This window comes from Pelodiscus sinensis, chromosome 16 (genome assembly GCF_049634645.1).
Source record: "Pelodiscus sinensis isolate JC-2024 chromosome 16, ASM4963464v1, whole genome shotgun sequence".
Classification (NCBI taxonomy): domain Eukaryota; kingdom Metazoa; phylum Chordata; order Testudines; family Trionychidae; genus Pelodiscus; species Pelodiscus sinensis.
This window is the reverse complement of record NC_134726.1, coordinates 39,267,792-39,285,050: the sequence shown is the minus strand read 5'-3', so window position 1 is coordinate 39,285,050 and position 17,259 is coordinate 39,267,792. Positions and strand designations below refer to the sequence as shown.

The window sequence follows — 17,259 nt, the reverse complement described above, 5'->3', positions numbered from 1 at the left end:
AACCTGGAGTGGAGCCATCGCCCTCCTCACAGAGAGCCCCACGTCCGGGCCCGGCAACGCTCCCCCGGGCACCCCGCTTTGCCGTCCACAGGGCTGGGCTGCTGCCCCTCAGGGACAGAGCGAGTGAGGCCTTGTGGAAAGCCCTAAGCATGAAATATGGCGGCCTCGTGCCCCTGCCCCATCGCCCCGCCAAGCCCTCCCCCCGCACGGCTCGGCTCTCCCCGGACAGCCCCGGCGTCAGGAAAAGGAAGCTCCGTACACAGCACACAGGGCCTTAGGCCCCCGCCCCCTCCAGGCTCCATCCCCCCTCACGGCATCCTGCTCCCTGGGAGCGCCCTCGGCGACGCAGGGGCAAGCAGTGCTCTGCTGGGGAAGTGCCAGTGTTCCCTGGAAGCTGAGCGCTTGGGCGGCTACCCCATACACATTCAAATGCCACCCGGCCGGTTAGCAGCGCGCCCACAGCCGGCAGCATGTGCTTCTGCAGGTGGTGCACTTCCGTACATGCCTTGGTGCACACACACAACACTTATTCTGCACACGGGTGGGAAAAAACCGAGGGAACATTGGCAGGTGGGCACTAGCAGAACCAAGAGGGGGATCCACACGGACGGGACCCCAGCTTAGCTTCCCAGGGCCCTGGCCTGTACACTCAGAGCCTGTCGAAGTCCACGGGCGAGGGGCTGCGCTCATCCCAGGAGGGCTGGGCTGGGGCGGCTGGGCTGAAGTGACATGCAGCAGGTGCCGCCCAAACCGGACAGCAGTCATTCTGGATCGGGCTATGGCCACGAGGGAGAACGAGAACGTGCGACGCTACATAGCACCCCCCGCCAGGTAAGCCACGCCCAGGGCAGAGATGACCAGTCTACGCCAGAAAGTCGCTCCTTGGCATGGGACCAGAGACACGGCTCCAAGACTTAGAATTCGACAGCTATCTGGTTCCAAGAGGAAGGCGCGAGGAGGGATGGACTGTAGCCATCTTAAACGTCTCCTTTTCACAGACCCAAAAGGAAAGCAGAGAAGCGTAACTGAATCGGGAGAGGCCATGCAGACGTTAATGTCCACGATGAGATCGAAACATCTAGCACCCGGACTCCCACACGTACAATTCAGCAGCGCAAATGCCCAGCGGGATGAGTCACTTGAAATACTGAATTAGCAACGAGCCACGTTTCAGCCACGTGGCTCCCCTGAAGACCTGCAAGCCTACGCGGCGCCCACGGAGTTGGATCAGATGCTGTGGAGGCAGGATGGCAGCAACGCGGCACCCTGCCGAGGAACCGAGGGAGTCTGCTTCTCGTTCAGATTGGACAAAAATCTCCTGGCTCCACACCTCCCTGGGTTTGTCTGGCAACCTTGCTCGCCTTTCAACATCACTCCTGCCACGCAGCAGTCACCGGAGCCCCCCGTCGCCTTCCTCTCACACCAAGGCCCCGTGCGCTCCCCACACAAGCAAATTTACCATTTACAGGGGGCTGGGATTTTCCACTTCACTGACTGGCTCTCCTGTAGTTCTAGCTAATAACTGATATGAGTAGGCTCGGGGGGGGGGAGGGGGTTGTTAGTCTGGAACTTTACAAACAAGTGGGTCTGTGGCACTGTGAAGGGGTCACCCTCTCGTTGCCCACCCATGTGGCCGGCGGCGCGTCTCCGCCCCGGCTGGCTGCCAGATGGCTTTCTGGTCGGTTGCTTGGGACCCGCCTTCTTACCCCCTTGCTGTAGCTGCTGGGGGGTTAGGGAGGACCCAGGCCCACCCACTCCTCTGGGTCCTGGCCAGGGACCCTGTAAGTAGCAGTTGCCTACTAGCTGTCTCTGCTGTCTGCTGCTCCCTTGGCTGCTCCGTCCAGCCCTCTCTTTCGGGGCTTTGAGACCAGCCTCTCAGCACACCACGGCCAGGGTTCGGTGAAGTGCTGTAGTGGGTTGTGGCTGGTCTTCTGCCACTGGACCTGGGTCTCAACCAGGTCTGAAGTTCAGCTACACTCGGAGCTGTCCCAGGTGCTGCTGTCGTCCCAGTCAGTCGCTAGACCTGGCTGGGTCACACTCCAGTGAGGAACTGCCAGGCCCTGGCCCTGCAGCTTCTTTTATACCAGCCTTCTGGGCCCTGATTGGCTGCTGGAGAAGCAGCCACTCTAGTCTGCTTGGAGGACCTATTTTCTGCTCTTCTCCCTGGGGCGGGGTGCGGCAAGGCCTCTAGCCTCCAGCAGGGGGCACTGGGCCTAGTCTACTCCATCACAGGCACCTTAGAGTCTAAAAATACATATATAATCCTGAGCATTCGTGGGCAAAACCCACTTCATCAGATGAACTGGAGTGGAAATAACAGAAACCAAGAGCTATCTATAGCAGGAGAAGTGCCTGTCAATTGTAGGACCCATGTTAATGAGGCTAATTAAGTGGGCTGGATGGGTCCCATTCATAGCTTTTGATGTGAAAATGAGGATGTTAAAGGCAGGAGAAAATGGCTTTGTAATGCATCAACCCCCATAATGTCTTTATTCAAGTGCAGGATAATGGTGTCAAACTCCAAGCCTGTGTCTAGACTGGCAAGTTTTTCCGCAAAATCATCTGCTTTTCTGGAAAAACTTGCCAGCTGTCTACACTGGCCGCTTGAATTTCCACAAAAGCACTGACGATCTCATGTAAGATTGTCAGTGTTCTTGCGGAAATACTGTGCTGCTCCCGTTTGGGCAAAAGTCTTTTTCCGAAAAACTTTTGCGCAAAAGGGCCAGTGTAGACAGCAGAGATTTGTTTTCCGCAAAAAAGCCCCAATCGCGAAAATGGCGATCGGGGCTTTTTTGCGGAAAAGCGCGTCTAGATTGGCCAGGGACGCTTTTCCGCAAAAAGTGTTTTTGCGGACAAGCGTCCCTGGCCAATCTAGACGCGCTTTTCCGAAAATGCTTTTAACGGAAAACTTTTCCGTTAAAAGCATTTCCGGCAAATCATGCCAGTGTAGACGTAGCCCAAGAGGAACTCCGGATCTGCAGTCTCTCTTGGGAATGGGTTAGTGAAATGCCTTTTTGAGCGCCTGGGCAGGTGAACTGGTTCCCCTCCACATCTGTGTGTATTCCCATGTCTGGTGTCTGATTTGTGTCCATTTATCCTTTGGCGCAGAGACTGTCCGGTGTGGCCGATACATGACAGAGGGATAGCGGATTTGTTTCCACAGCAAGTATTAGACCGAATGCCGGGTACTACAACTCCAGCTAGCGTTCCCCAATGCATGAACATCAGCAAAACAGTTGATGGGGCTCAAGTTTCTGTAGCTTGGGACACGGGTGTTCCTTCCAGACAGATCTTTGTGTTAAGAGAGACGTTCGATTATTGCAGAGATGGACATTGCACCTACAGCTGTTTGACTGTCAGCGTCTCATATGCAGCAGAACATATATCCAACTTTAAATAGGTTTTACTGGCCAGAATCTTAGTTTAGCTGCTGGTTTCTTTTGTGATGGTTGTTTCAAAACACACACACACACACACAAACATCCACACTCATACGTTTCACTGTTAAACCCCACAATTTCCCAGCGTTAACACAAATCCACACCGCATTCTGCACAGCTCCCCCTCAGTAATCAATTACAACAGATTCATTTTCTACTCGAGGTACCTGTCTGCACGGCTGCACTGCAGGGCCAATACCGTGGTGCAGCTATTCTCCTGTATCGCTGGCACGTGCCCCCAGAAACGAAATCTTTGTGCTTGTATTCGCGTGAGCATGAAGGCACCATCTGCTATGGTTCGACAGAAGCCCATGAAGCCTACAGATTGATTCTCCCTGCTTGCAGAAGGGACTCGTTTGCCATTGTTTGTATCACATAGGAACAAGTTCTACACTAATGCCGGGAAGACAACACAACACTGTACGAAGAGGCCTGCATGAGCCCAGCCCATGTTCAACGCCAATACTACATTTCAAGAGTTACCATAAATGAGCGTATATAACCGGCGGGTTATACACGTTTTTACAAACACCCCCCTCGCCCCCCGCAGGGTATACATGTCCGCACGGTATACAAGTTTATTTTTACCCATTAGAATTGGGTGAGCGCCGATCCGCTGCAGGGAGGGCTCCCCTCCTGCAGGCCGGCCAGCTTGCCTGCGCTGCACTCTCCATTCCCCTGCCCGGAGGAGGGTGGGTTGCACCTGGCTGCGGCTGCGCAGGGCCTGGGTGCAAGTGCGGCTCCCTTCCCGCAGGCCGGCCAGCTTGCATGCACTGCGCTTTCCGTTCCCCCCGGTATGTGCAATTACCGTGAATTAGCCTATAGAACCCACGGGTTATACACGTCCACGGATAATCTACGTGTTTTTTTTTTACACAGCAAAGAAAAACTGCGGGTTATACACGAGTGTGGGTTATATACACTAACACGGTAAGTCAAACAGCAGCTATGTAGCGTAGTGCAGGAAAACCAGAATTTCTCATCTTGAATATGTGATCAGCTTCCATTGATTCAGATTCTAGTGCAGCAAAGTCCTTACCCGTGTGCCAGATCTGGGGCGTAACTTCTCGAGTTACAATGGGACTGTCCCGTGGAGATGCAGCTACATCTCCAGGGGCTTTCTTTAAAGCAGATTATTCTGCCACAGGAGGTGGAAATGCCCCCAACAGATCTCTGAGCCTCTCTAAAGTTAGCGGGGGCACTGGGGAGAGCCGCTCATGGAAGTGGGGCGGCCGGACAGTGCGCTGAGCCCTCCCCGCCCCATGGCAGCAGCAGTGCCGTAGGGCAAAAGCAGAGCCCAGGGTGCAGGCAGAGCCGTGGGGGAGGGGGAGAGCAGAGCCTCATGCAGCAGCGGGGTGGCCAGCTGGAAAAGTGGAGATCCTGGTGCACTGACTTCACCTGGTTCAGCCAATCAGGTCCCAAGGGTGCTGGACTAGGGAGATCCAACCTGTATTAGACATGTCACTGCTATGGTGTGCCGCGGCATTCAGCCAATCACCAGAGCATGGCGCGCACACGTCCCCAGGGCCGGCCTTAGGACGTAGGGGGCCCTACGTGGGGCTAGCACACTGTGCCCGAAGGCAGCCAGGAGCTGCGTGTGTGATTTTTTAGAGATGTGATTTTATAATCTTCAGCAACACACTCATGGAATAGTTTTAACACAAAGAAGGTCCCGCAGACTGGAAAGTCAGAAACAGACAGTATGGACCTGGGGTTGGCAAATGCCCAGAAACGGCTTCGTTACCACTCGCATGGCTCTTTTGCAGGGTCAGCATCTGCTAAGAGCTCTGGCCGGCTTCTTCGCTTGTAAGGGAACTCGCTCCTCCCTGGAGGAAGCAGAGCCTCAGAACCAGGACAGGAAGGGTCGGTGGACATTAAGGCCCAGCAGTGCCCCAAATTTTTGGGTGCCTGACTCAGCTGGCTATTCTGCATATGGTGCCGATGGAGCCAGAGGTCGAGGGCTCAAGCCCCGCCTCCTCCCAGGACAGCCACCACAAGCTTGGTGATGGATGTACCGGTGATGGATGGACCAGGTACCCTTGGGACATAGGACTGATAAGGGGGGCCCAGAATGTAGGGAGGTTGGGGGGCTCCCCCAGTGGCATAGTGGATAAGGTGGGCTGGCATGGCTTAGGGGATAAGGCATTCATCTGGAGCGAGCAAAGGGGGGGGGTTCAAGTCCCCCCCTTCTCCCGCTGGGAGAGGTGGGATAAAGGGTGCCGCGAAGGTAAACTGGCAGGGCAGGTTCTGGCATGGCTCTGCACATCTCCCTGATGGCACATCCTACCAAGCCGTCTGCCCATTGGCCACTTAACCCTGAGATTATTAACCCCCAAACAAAATTTTAAAAGTTCTCTGCTTTTCAATTAAGAAAAATAAAGAATTTGCTGGAAACATCAGCTCCGGCTGCTCCTTCGACACTTGTGTCACCACTAGATCCCAGGGGGCATGGGGCGTGTCAGTCACACCACTGAACTGGCCTAAAACAACCTGCTCTCTGATCTTTTCCTTCCCCGGCATCTCAGCGGTTGAAAATGGCCTTTCCAAATCCCCGTCGCCGTGATGGAGACAGCCCCGGCACTGCCTGTCTCTGCTATCCACAGAGATTGAGGGAGGACCTGGTACTCACAGGCGTTAGGAAACCCAGTTAGGTCACAAACAAGAAAGTGCCCCTCACGAAGAGATGGGACAGTACTTTAGCTGTCACATGCCGGGGAGTCATTCGGACACCAGCCTAATTTCCGGAGCTTGTGCAACGTGAGCGCCTGCTTTTGGCAGCTGAACCAGCATTTCTCATGAATGGACGGCACAAAGAAAGCTATGCACAATAAAACCGGTAATTACTACATCTGCATCCCCCCTCCCGCTGCAAAACAACTCGGATTTCTCCTCCCCAAACACCCCCACCAGACAGAGCGGATACTCCAACGGCCTGGTCTACACTAGGGCTTCATTTCAAAATAACCCACCCGTAGGTCGAATTTGTAAGTGGAGCGTCCACACGACCAAGCCTGTTATTTCGAAATAACGGGCCGCTTATTTCAAAATCTGTCCTCCCGCTTTCCCCGAGAAATAACGCTAATTTCAAAATAGTTATTTCGAAATCGCCGTCGTGTGGACGCTTCACTGCTGTTATTTCGAAATAACGACTCCTCAAGGTCATTCAAAGTAATTACTCCCCAGTAGCAGGGCTCTACATTGAGGCGGCGCGTCTACATTAACAGAGCCTGCCTCGGACTAATTTCAAGGCTTCCCCGTAATGAGGACATGCTATTCCGATTTTGTTAAATCGAGAGTTGTTAAGTCAATTTAAGTAATTTTGAAAGCGTTCCCTCGTGTAGACATGCCCTAATTGAGGAAAGCATTATGGCATTTGTTCTAGTATGTAGCATTTAATGCGGAGTGAAAAATGCAGATTCCGGTAAGTATCCCATTTGCTTCCTAGTGAGTGCATCTTTGGGGAACATTTACCATTTTGCCTGTGCAGATACACGGCCCTCTGTGCCAAATCACTGCCCATCTCCAGGCTGTCCAATGCAAGATTTAAAACCACACTCAATAATGATGGGCGCCAGAACATAGGAATAAAATTGTGTAGGGCAACAAAATCGCCCTTCAATTTTTCCTGGAAAACCTGCCTGAGACACACAAAACCTTTCGTGTTGACAGGCAGAGCTTTTCCTGGTTGCTGTTTTCATTGAATTGAATTTCACTGAATTGAACTTAGCTCACAAAACTTTTTCCTGCAAAATGCATGACTTACCACCACAAACAAGACTTAGATTCTCCTGCACTTGAAGATCCCTACCTCTGTGTCTTTTTTTGCTTACTGGGCTTCTTAAAATTGCAGTCAGGTTGTGGGGGGCAGGATGTGGAGGGCAAGCAAGCAAAATGCCATGTCCACTCCTGCATCTTTTTCGTTCAGAAAAATATATAGATTGAACCACCACCGTGTTGTCTACACAACATACTTGGGACAAAAAGAGGAGAATTTCCAAAGGAAACCAGGACGCACAGACAGAGCTAAATTCCCTTTCATGCAACCTCCGATTTGCCAGAAGTGAGAAAAGCCGCAACGGCTCTATCCAGCAGCTGTTTCAATCATGGTCTCTTCTTGTCGATTTACAGCATTCAGGGTTTGACGGATGCGACCGAAAACAAAGCAGACAGCTTGATTTATCACGGCTCCCGTCTCTAAGCACTGCCAGTGTCATGCCCTGGGGCACGGCGGGGACAACGATGTTTAGCATAACACTAGAAACCATCTTCCTCACTTCGTTTATGGTAGATGTGGAGAGGTAGCCTCCAATCCACCCGCCCCCCCGAAAGTTGGCACAATTAACTCCCACTCAGATTAATACGATGGCTTCTAAATTAACACGGAGACTTTACTGCTGCTTTGTACTGAAACTGACTGCCAAGTGACCTGGAAAACAACCGCCTCCCTGTGACCCATTTAAACCCTTGAACGCTTCAACTTTTCCCCTCCAAAGAGCTGCCCGCCCGCCTATTTGTCACCCATGCTACGAGTCCTGCAGCAACGGGAAAGCAGGCTATGCAAGGCTGTCGCAGCAATGCACCTGCAAGTTGTGTTGTTATCCGCCAGCCAGTGCACATGCCAACGTCCCCGTGACAGACATTTGACATTTTTTAAAATAACAACCGAGTTTTAAAAAATCCGCTCGACACTCAGCTCTCATGGTCTGGGTTCCAGCTGCGTTTTGGCTGACCGAAGAATGGGTCAAACCTGAATAAAACTTCCATCTCAAGACTCTCAACAAACTAAGTGATTGGGCAACAAAATGGCAAAGACATTTCACATTGATCAATGTAAAGTGATGCACATTGGAAAAAATAATCCCAACTATACGTACAATATGATGGAGGCTAATTTAGCTACAACTACTTGAGAGAGAGATCTTGGAGTCATTGTGGATAGTTCTCTGAAAACATCCACTCAGTGTGCAGCGGCCGTCACAAAAGCAAATAGAATGTTAGGAGTCATTTAAAGAGGGTTAGTGAATAACACAGAAAATAGCTTATGGCCTTTATATAAAACCATGAGACGCCCACATCTTGAATACTGCGTACAGATGTCAAAAAAGATATATTGGTGTTGGAAAAGGTTCAGGAAAGGGCAACAAAAATGAGGGGTTTGGAACAGGTCCCATGTGAAGAGAGATTAAAAAGACGGGGACTTTTCAGCTTAGAAAAGAGGGGATATGCTAGAGGTCTATAAAATCATGACTGGTGTGGAAAAAGTAATTAAGGAAAAGTTATTTACTTGTTCCCATAACAGAAGAACTAGGGGTCACCAAATGAAATCAACAGGTAGCAGATTTAAAACAAACAAAAGGAAGTTTTTCTTCATGCAGTGCACAGACAACCTGTGGAACTCCTTGCCAGAAGATGCTGTGAAGAGGAAGACTTGAAAAGGTTTCAAAAAAGAGCTAGAAAAATTCATAGAGGTTAGATCCATCAATACCTATTAGCCAGGAGGGGCAGGGATGGTGTCTGTTTGTCAGAGGCTGGAAATGGGTGACAGGGGAGGGATCACTTGGTGATTCTGTGTTGTGTTCCCTCCCTCTGGGGCACCTGGCCTTGGCCACTGTCAGCAGACAGGACACTGGACTTTGGTTTGACTCAGCGTGGCCGTTCTGATGTTCTTTTATTGCTTAGGGCCAATTCAAGCGAGGCATGCGCTTGAGTCTTTGCCGGGCTGGCTCTCAGTTCACTGCTTCATACTGAGGCTCATTTTAAAAAGCGCATTTGTTACGGTAAAATGAAGCCTAGATCCTGCAAACCCCCCCACACCCGGGTGCTGAATCTAGACCCCAGGCGTCCTCACACCAGCGTTGCTGTGACAGCAGCAGCACAAGGGTGTGGAACAAACAAGGCGGCAGGTAGTTAAGACACGTTGAGACAGGTATGAAGTCCCGAAGAGGCCCTTGCGTGGAAGAGGCGAGCCTGCAGCACCCCCACATCAGAGAGGTGCTGTAGGAACGGGTCCCCCACCGCACGGCGCTGCTTCGCCTCATCCATCCAATGCAGCGGCCTGAGGAATCTGCCTTTTCCCAAGGAGGTGCCAGGGCTCCTCCGAGGATCGTGCAGGAAGTCGGCGTGGGAGAAGCGATGCAGCCGGGGAGGGAAGAGGAAAGCGGCGCTCTGAGGCGCGCTCCCCCTCCTGCACGGGGCGGGCACTCGCTCACCGGCGCTTCCATCCGGAGCCGTGTGCGGCTGGACTCCCGCTGCCGGCCTTCCCGAGGGGGCTGCCTCGTGGCCGTGTCATACCTAGCGCTCATGCCCTCAGCGCTAGGGAAAGGCTCGAGCCCTGGCGCTTCTGGGGTCGGAAGGAACGCCGCTCCAGCGCAGAACGCTCACTGAGCAGACGGTGCAAATCTCCAGCAGTGTGCAACACAGGCACCGACTTCCCCTCTAGCTGGGGGCTGCTCGAGCCCTGCTTCCCCCAGGCCTCTGCCCCCCCTTCCTGTCCCTGGTCAGCCCCAGACCCGCCCCCCTTATCCCATGCCCTGTCCCTGCTTCATCCCCACCCTCCTCCTCCCTGGAGCACACCTCATCCCCCTTCTCTCCCGCCTTCCTGGAGCTTCCTGAATGCCCCGAGTCAGCTGTTCATGGCACTCCGGAAGCGCTGAGGCAGCGGAGGAGGAACTGATGAGCAGGGCCACCCATGCACGAGAGGCCGGGGGGAAGAGGCGCTTGGCTGCCGGTGGGTGTTTGGCACCCACTAATTTTCCCCTGTGGGTGCTCCAGCCCCGGAACACGAATGGAGGCAGCACCTGTGAGCTGCAAAACCCCCACCTGAGGGGCAAGCAAGCAGAATGGCCCTTTTGCAGCCGCTTGGTGCATGCACTTACTCGGAGATTTTAAAGGCCAGAACAGGCCCCAGGGCTCGTCTGGTCCAACTTCCTGTACGAAAGAGGCCAAGGAAATTCCCCCAGACACTCCTGCCTGGCGTCCAGTCGCCCCAGACTCTGCCCCACCGCAGTAACACAAGTTCTCGCCGATCACTAGGATTAGCCACCTCTGCGGGTGGTCCCGCAATGTGACCCCCCTGAATGAGGCAGGCGGCTGCACGTGTAATTCTGCACAGAGCCCCTAACCCCCCCGCGCTGCCCCACCCAGCAAGCAAGCTCTGCCCCTTACCCCTTTGCAAATCGCCACGGCCTCCTTGGACATGGACTTGGGGTAGGCGACGTTGTGCTCCATAATGGACTGGAAAAGCTCGTCTTCATCTTCCCCTTCGAAGGGCGCCTGTGGGGCAGAAAGGAGACCGGTTAAGGGGCAGCCTCCTTGCCTTGGGCGTAACGGCCGGGCCTCTGATCTTCCGCTAGGCAGCCCGTCGCCGTCCGGCCCTTTCATTTCTCTGGCTGCTTCATGGTGGATCTCTTCCAGATGTGCCACCCCTCCCCCGGCCTGTGACCCCGACTGGAACCCCGCCCCGCCCACTGCTCCCCACGTCTGCGCCTCGACAGCTGCTCCCGATGGAACTCACACAATCCCATGGGAACCAATTAAAATGCAATTACCTGGCCAGCTAGCATCTCGTAGAGCAGAACTCCAAATGCCCACCAATCCACGGACTTCCCATAGGGCTGATAAGCAATTATCTAAAAACAACCAAAACAGCGGGATTACGACAATGCAAAGCAATTCCGAGCCCCAGGCCAGGGCCAAAGCAGAGGCATATGTATTTGTGGTTGGATTTTTCAGACGCGAGGAGCGCTCACAGCCGCTGCTGAAATAGCACAGAGCGGCCGAGGTTCAGAACGTTGGAAAGTCAGGTCCTTGTCCACATGGTAGGACGTCAGGAAAACCAGAACATTCACTCGGATTTTTCAAGTGGCACATATTTAAAAAACATACCTAGCATGTGGCGTCTATAATACAGTCTGTTACGAGCATCAACTCTAAGAAGCCAGGTAAATCAAGATATTGGCTGAAAAATCAATGCACGAGAAGAAAGAACAATAATGTGATCAGATTCGCTCACAACTGCACAGGACCCTCGGCACCCTCCTCCCCAATCCAGCAGTATATAGTTGTTTTAATTAGAAAAGTTGGGCCAAATTCGTCTCTCTCACCCCGATGTAAAACTGGATTAATTATACTGATCTCTCTTCAGTTGCACTGGTGTGTCAGTATAGAATGTGACCCTCTGTAGAGGTGTGCCTTTCAAAGGGCTTTAGTAATTAAAAATCTCAACATTTGATGCGATTAGACTGCCTTGTTATTTGACGAAAATAGCTCAAACTCCCAGAAAATTGTCAACAGAAAGCCATTGTGTTTTTGAAATGTCAAGAGTCAAAATTTGACTGGAACCAGGGGCAACTGCTTGCCTCAAACCGTGAAATTTCACATTTTTGCACGGCACTTTTTGGGAAAATTTGTGGCTGTGAAATACCAGTCTGCACCACCATGCTGGGAAACTGGCAAGATCGTTTGCCAGCTTTGCACATGGCTTGGTTTCATTCCTCCTATGTCCACGAACAGCCATCAGACAGGGCAGAGAACCACTGAACCCGACTGGAGAACTGTCCAGCACAGAGAAACTCTCCTAGCGTAATCAACTGAACGCTCCAAAATCGTTCCGGCGCATCGCACGGGTCCAGGTACAATTCTTCTCCCAAAGACGTTGCTCAGCAGAGAAAAAAAAGGCCCAGCCCGTGGGAATGTCCCACGTTCCCTAAATAAGTCTTCTCCACTTCACGGTCTGTGAAACCACCGGCAGTTACAACTGCACCGTCGGTCCTGCTTGAAGCATGCAGACACTTTGCCGCGAAGCATCCTTGCCACCGGAGCGGACCAGAGATTATTTCCAGGAAGGAGAGGGGCTCAGCATTCTGAGCACGAACAATCTGCATCATTGCGAGCAGACTTCAGGCTTGTTTCCAGACTGTTTATGTGACTTTGCAGTGTCTTGACTAGGGGTCCAGGTTCCCGCAGACAACGGGGTTGCGCGTGCACTTACACGTAAGCGCACACTGCCAGAGTTTTGCTGGCTCAGCGTCAGACGGAGTCCGGGATGAGCAAAGCGCCTCGCTTGCTGAAGGGAAACTTTTAGACACCTCCACATGGCTTATAAACCCACGGTAGCTTGATGACTGAAAAAGCTCACACCCCACTGCAGCACTGGGATGTTCCCAGCTCAGCTGTGTTTGGATTTCCCAGCTACCTCTCGGAAAGAAATTCCTCCAGTGATCAGCCCTCCTGCGAGTGCCGGGCAGACGAGGAACGTCCGCACTGTGCACAGCTGCTGCGTCACCTCGCCCGGCCATGGCCGACGATGACGGTGCATACGGGCCCATGTGGGCGTGGGCACGTGTCTGGCATTTTATTTCCCCATTTTCAAGCGAGGAGGTCACTCTAGCCGCATCTGCAAAGGATCAGAGAGGAAGCAGGAAGGCAGCCGGAGCGCAACCGTGCACACGGAACTGTAGCCAGGGTTGGCCACCGGAATCAAAGGATCCGGCCTCGGCAGAGAGCCGATGTGGGCTCCAAAGGGCTCTTGCAAGACCTAGTTGATGTGCGTGCGTGGCTGCTGCCGGGCCTCGTGGCAGCGTTCAGCGTTTGACAGGCCTGAGGCTGCGCCATCTGTTACTTAACGCAGAACAATTACACAATTTATTCATCCTAATTACAGAATTCTATTCTGAATAGATTCGTATATTCAAATACGAATGCAAATCACATGCTAATGACAGTGAAAAATACACACGGTGATTCTGTTCAACTCTAAGCGGTTTTTCTGTTGATTTCCACCTCCCCACCTTCAGCCGAGGCCCCAATCCTGGAATCTGATCCTCGCTGGCAGACATCCGGGCCCCACAGAGCCCCATTTCTCTCCTACTTAAACAGAAATCTCCCCCTCCCTCGGAGAACAATTTCCCTGCAGAAGCAAAGGAAACTGGTTGGGTTTCAGATGACTCTGTCAATCTGCCATGTGCAAAGAGCCACTTGCATTGGCTTCCAGCCACGAAAGGGAGCAGGTTCTAACAGGAGCTTTTCTCTTCCGACAGTCTGGAAAGGACCCGGCTCCGGGGCAGGGTTAGACCAACAATCCTCTCTGGTCTGCTACACAAAGTCTAATTCTGGCCTCTTACCATAGCCCACTACTGCCCCAGCAGGACAATCACGTCTTTTCAGCCTGTCAATCACAGGCCTCATCGAACGACCTCTTTGGAGCCCATCTGAAACCTGCAAAAGCAGTGACAGTCCGTGACATCGAACGCGGAGGGCTGAGATCTTGTCCCGAATGTCACAGGAGCCTGGATTCCGCTAAATCCTTACACGCATGCCTGACTACAAACAAACGAGCCGTGTGCTTCAAATCGGGCGCATGGCGCGTCGAGTCAGGGACGGTTCTTCCTTCCTTTCGGTGCGGGAGGACTCCCGCGATCAGATGCCGCGGAGAAAGGGACAGCTATCGGCTATACATTGCAGAGAGTCGGTCTGTCCGTCTGGCTGCCCCCCAGCCTGGGGACATGCACCCCATCCCGGCTGCAGCGACCATGGAGTGGTGCTTCTCCCCCGCTCTGGTGAGAGAGGGCGGGGGTTGTCTTCTCTTTCCAACAGGTCAGGGCACACGAAGATGAAGAAGGGACCAGGGTGGCCACCTTAGAGATTTCAGAAATGGATGCTTCTGCCACAAGCTCCAGTGAAAATTCCCAGGAGAGGGTGACAGGTGGAGCTGTGTCCAAGCCACGATCTAAGAGGGGCACAGACCTTTGAGTAGAGTTTGGCTCCGAAGACTCGGGGGGGGGGGCAGAAAGAGCATCACCCCCGGCTAGGAAAACACAGCACGTGGATGCCCCAGCTGGAAGGGACTGGCCACGAGGCCTGGGCCTTTGTGCGCGTACTCAGGGAGGCATTGCCGACGGAACGAAAGGAGCCGGGCGAAGGAAGCGCTCGCCCAGAGACGTGGCGGCAAAGTAACATCAGCTGGCTGGAGACAGAGACAATGTAATCGGCTGCCCAAGGCCATGGGGATAGACGCAAAGATTGGCAGCTTGTGAATGCCCCGTCCCAGAGGCTGGTCAGTGCAGCCCCATAAGAAGGGGGCCTAGAAGAGCCTGGCCCCAGAGCGAACGGAGCAGGGATTGCTGCAGACGTCACACCTTGTCTGCTGGCCCTTGTGCAGGCCGAAGTCTCTTGGCTTCCATCGTCTGCAGCTGAGCCAACGCCGCGAAAGGACAGAGACCTCGCCAGCCTCCCGACAAGGGCCCGGCCTTGGGGGCCGACTGAGTTTCCCTACAGATGCCTGCATCAGGCTCCCTGAAGAACAGCGGGAGTCAACCAAGGGGCACCTGCCTTCCTGGTCAGGGGGCATTCGGGAGACAGGAACCCAGCCCTGCTACTGGCTCTCGGCCGGGAACCAACGGGCAGGAGCTGAGATGATGGGGACGGGGTCCCCTCCGTGGAAGATCGGGGCGTGGGAACAGGAGGTCTCTCGCTCACGCAGCGGCGGCGCCGCTCGGGAATCGGGGCAGAGGCGGGTCCCTACGCGGGGTGGTCCTGGGAGAGGAGGAAGACCCGGAGACAAGGCCCAGCAGGAGAATGCGCCTAAGGCAGGGAAGATGGAGGAGAGGAACCCGGCTGCCCCAGCCAGGGAGCCTGGATGTGGGGAGAAGGGCTCATGGGGTGCTGGAGAGAGGGGCAGAGACCACATTCCTAGGCGGGTCAATGCCCATATCTCCAGCAGCAAGGGGGACTCCACTAGACACCCCATTCCACTGGGACAGAGTGGGGGAAACAAACGGGGGCTGCCAGAGAAAGGGCAGAGCCTGCACCCCGTGTCCTGATGCCCAAGCCAGAACCCCGGGGAGGGCAGCAGAACTTGGCTTAGTCAGCAGGCTCTGGCGTCTGTTGGGCCTCGAGACCCGCAGCCTCCAGCGGGGCCTCGCCAGAGGGGGAGCGGCCAGGCCGGCTGGCCAGCAGGCACGGAAACCCAGCCATGCTGCAGGGAAGTGGAGCAGGCATCAGCCCTCTGCGGCTAGGAAGAAGATTGATTTGGAGCCAGGTGTTTGGCGGAAGCAGAAGAGAATCTTCCTCCTGCCTGGCGGTTTGTGAGCAGGGCCATGGGGGGTTTTGCAGCAAGGGGGGGGGCTTCCCTCACCCGCCTGCCACTTTGACCCTGGCAGCTACAGCGACGGGAGCTAAGCAAAACGGAGAATGCCCGACATTGCGGCAGTGGCGTTCATCCCGCCGTGAGACAGGAAGCTGAAACTTTCCTGGTGCAGGAAATTCTAAAGAAAAAATGTTGACTTGGAAAAGTGTTGAAAAGTTTGTGAAACAAAACACAGACCTTCCCCAAGTCAAAATGTTTCATTTCAGCCTCCGGAAAGGACACAAAACTGCGTTGTCGTGAGTCGTTTCAACATGGAGCTGTATTTTCTTACGTTGGGTGCACTGCCTTGTGGGAGTCGTAGTTTGGGAGCACAAGACTTTTCACCTTCTCCCCTGGCTCCCGGCCACATGACATTTCCAGGGTCACGTGACTCCCAGGATGCACCACACATCTTGGGCAGAATGAAACCAGCACACTGCCTTATGGGAGAGGTAGTCCTAGTGGAGCTGAAACAAAAAACAGGACTGTGGTGCACTTTAAAGACTAAGATGGTTTATTAGGTGACGAGCTTTCGTGGGCCTGACCCACTTCCTCAGATCAAATAGTGGAAGAAAATTGTCACAACCATATATACACCTTTTGGAGAGAAGAGGGACAGAACTACAACTCCACTAAGGCAATGTGTCCCGATAAGAAAGTGTCATTTCTGTTTTAATGACGTTATTTGAAAGCAATCATTTTGGGTCAGCTACAAAAAGTGAAATATTTCAATCCAGGCCAAACCAACCCCAAAGGAAATCTTGTATTTTGATTTTTGAAATGGCAAAAAAAAAATCAATTTTATTTTTTGGCAAAATTAAAATTTTTCCGCCCAAAATTTCAAGTTGGTAGAAACTACCTTTTCTGTTGCAAAGTCATTCCATGGAGAACTCCCCATGCTCTCTACTGCCCATGTTGCTTTGCGTGCATTCTTCGCCTGGCTCTAAAGGGATCTCCCTTAGGTCTGGCTTCAAAAACGTGCGCTACCCCCAGACTCAGACACACAGGAAACGCTGTCGACTGGCAATTCTTGTCAGAGGGTTACGACAAAAATTAGTCGGTACTTCTGCTGAGCGATAAAAGCCACCAAAGCTACTGTGTTTTCTCTGCCTCTCCCCACTGGTCCCAGAAGCAAAAGGTGTTTTATGGTGCACACGTTCCCATAAGCGATGTTTATCGTTGCAAGCCCGTTGCCGCGGCGCGTCGGCTGCGCGTCACGTCCTCTCACCTCGGGGGCGATGTAGTCGGGAGTGCCGCAAAAGGTCTTGGTGGTCGCCCCGTCCCAGATGTTCTCCTTGCACATGCCGAAGTCTGCAATCTTGATGTGCCCTTCGCTATCCAGCATCACGTTGTCCAGCTTGAGGTCTCTGCAGCAGGACAGTAAACAAACGGTTACACAAAAGGGTCACGTGAAAAGGCGGTGGTCAAGCCAGCCAACAGAATGAAATCCAGGAGCATCAGAGCCCAATGCTCTAAATGTTTTATTCCACAGGAATATCAGGCTGGACAAGGCAATGGGAAATATACTATATGTACAACCTTGCCCTAGCAGGGAGATCGACTTAATAGGTCGTTTTTCATCTTTCACGTCTGTGCACCTCAATTGCATTTGGCGTTGACACGTAACCAAAAGGTAGATGGTACTAGGGATGTTAAAATGGGTTTAAATAAGTAACCGTGTGACCGCTGATGTTT

At 53.3% G+C, this 17,259-nt stretch overlaps 1 protein-coding gene across 2 annotated transcripts in view; it reads right to left on the bottom strand.

Moving 5' to 3' along the window:
• Positions 1-17,259, bottom strand: part of PRKCB (protein kinase C beta) — a 246,309-nt gene that overhangs the window by 24,163 nt on the left and 204,887 nt on the right. For both annotated transcript variants that reach the window (XM_075899914.1, XM_075899913.1), the window contains exons 13-15: positions 16,793-16,931; positions 10,988-11,068; positions 10,605-10,712 (exon numbers count right to left, since the gene is read on the bottom strand). In XM_075899914.1, the coding sequence (XP_075756029.1) occupies positions 10,605-10,712; positions 10,988-11,068; positions 16,793-16,931 (328 nt within the window). The remainder of the gene's footprint in view (positions 1-10,604; positions 10,713-10,987; positions 11,069-16,792; positions 16,932-17,259) is intronic.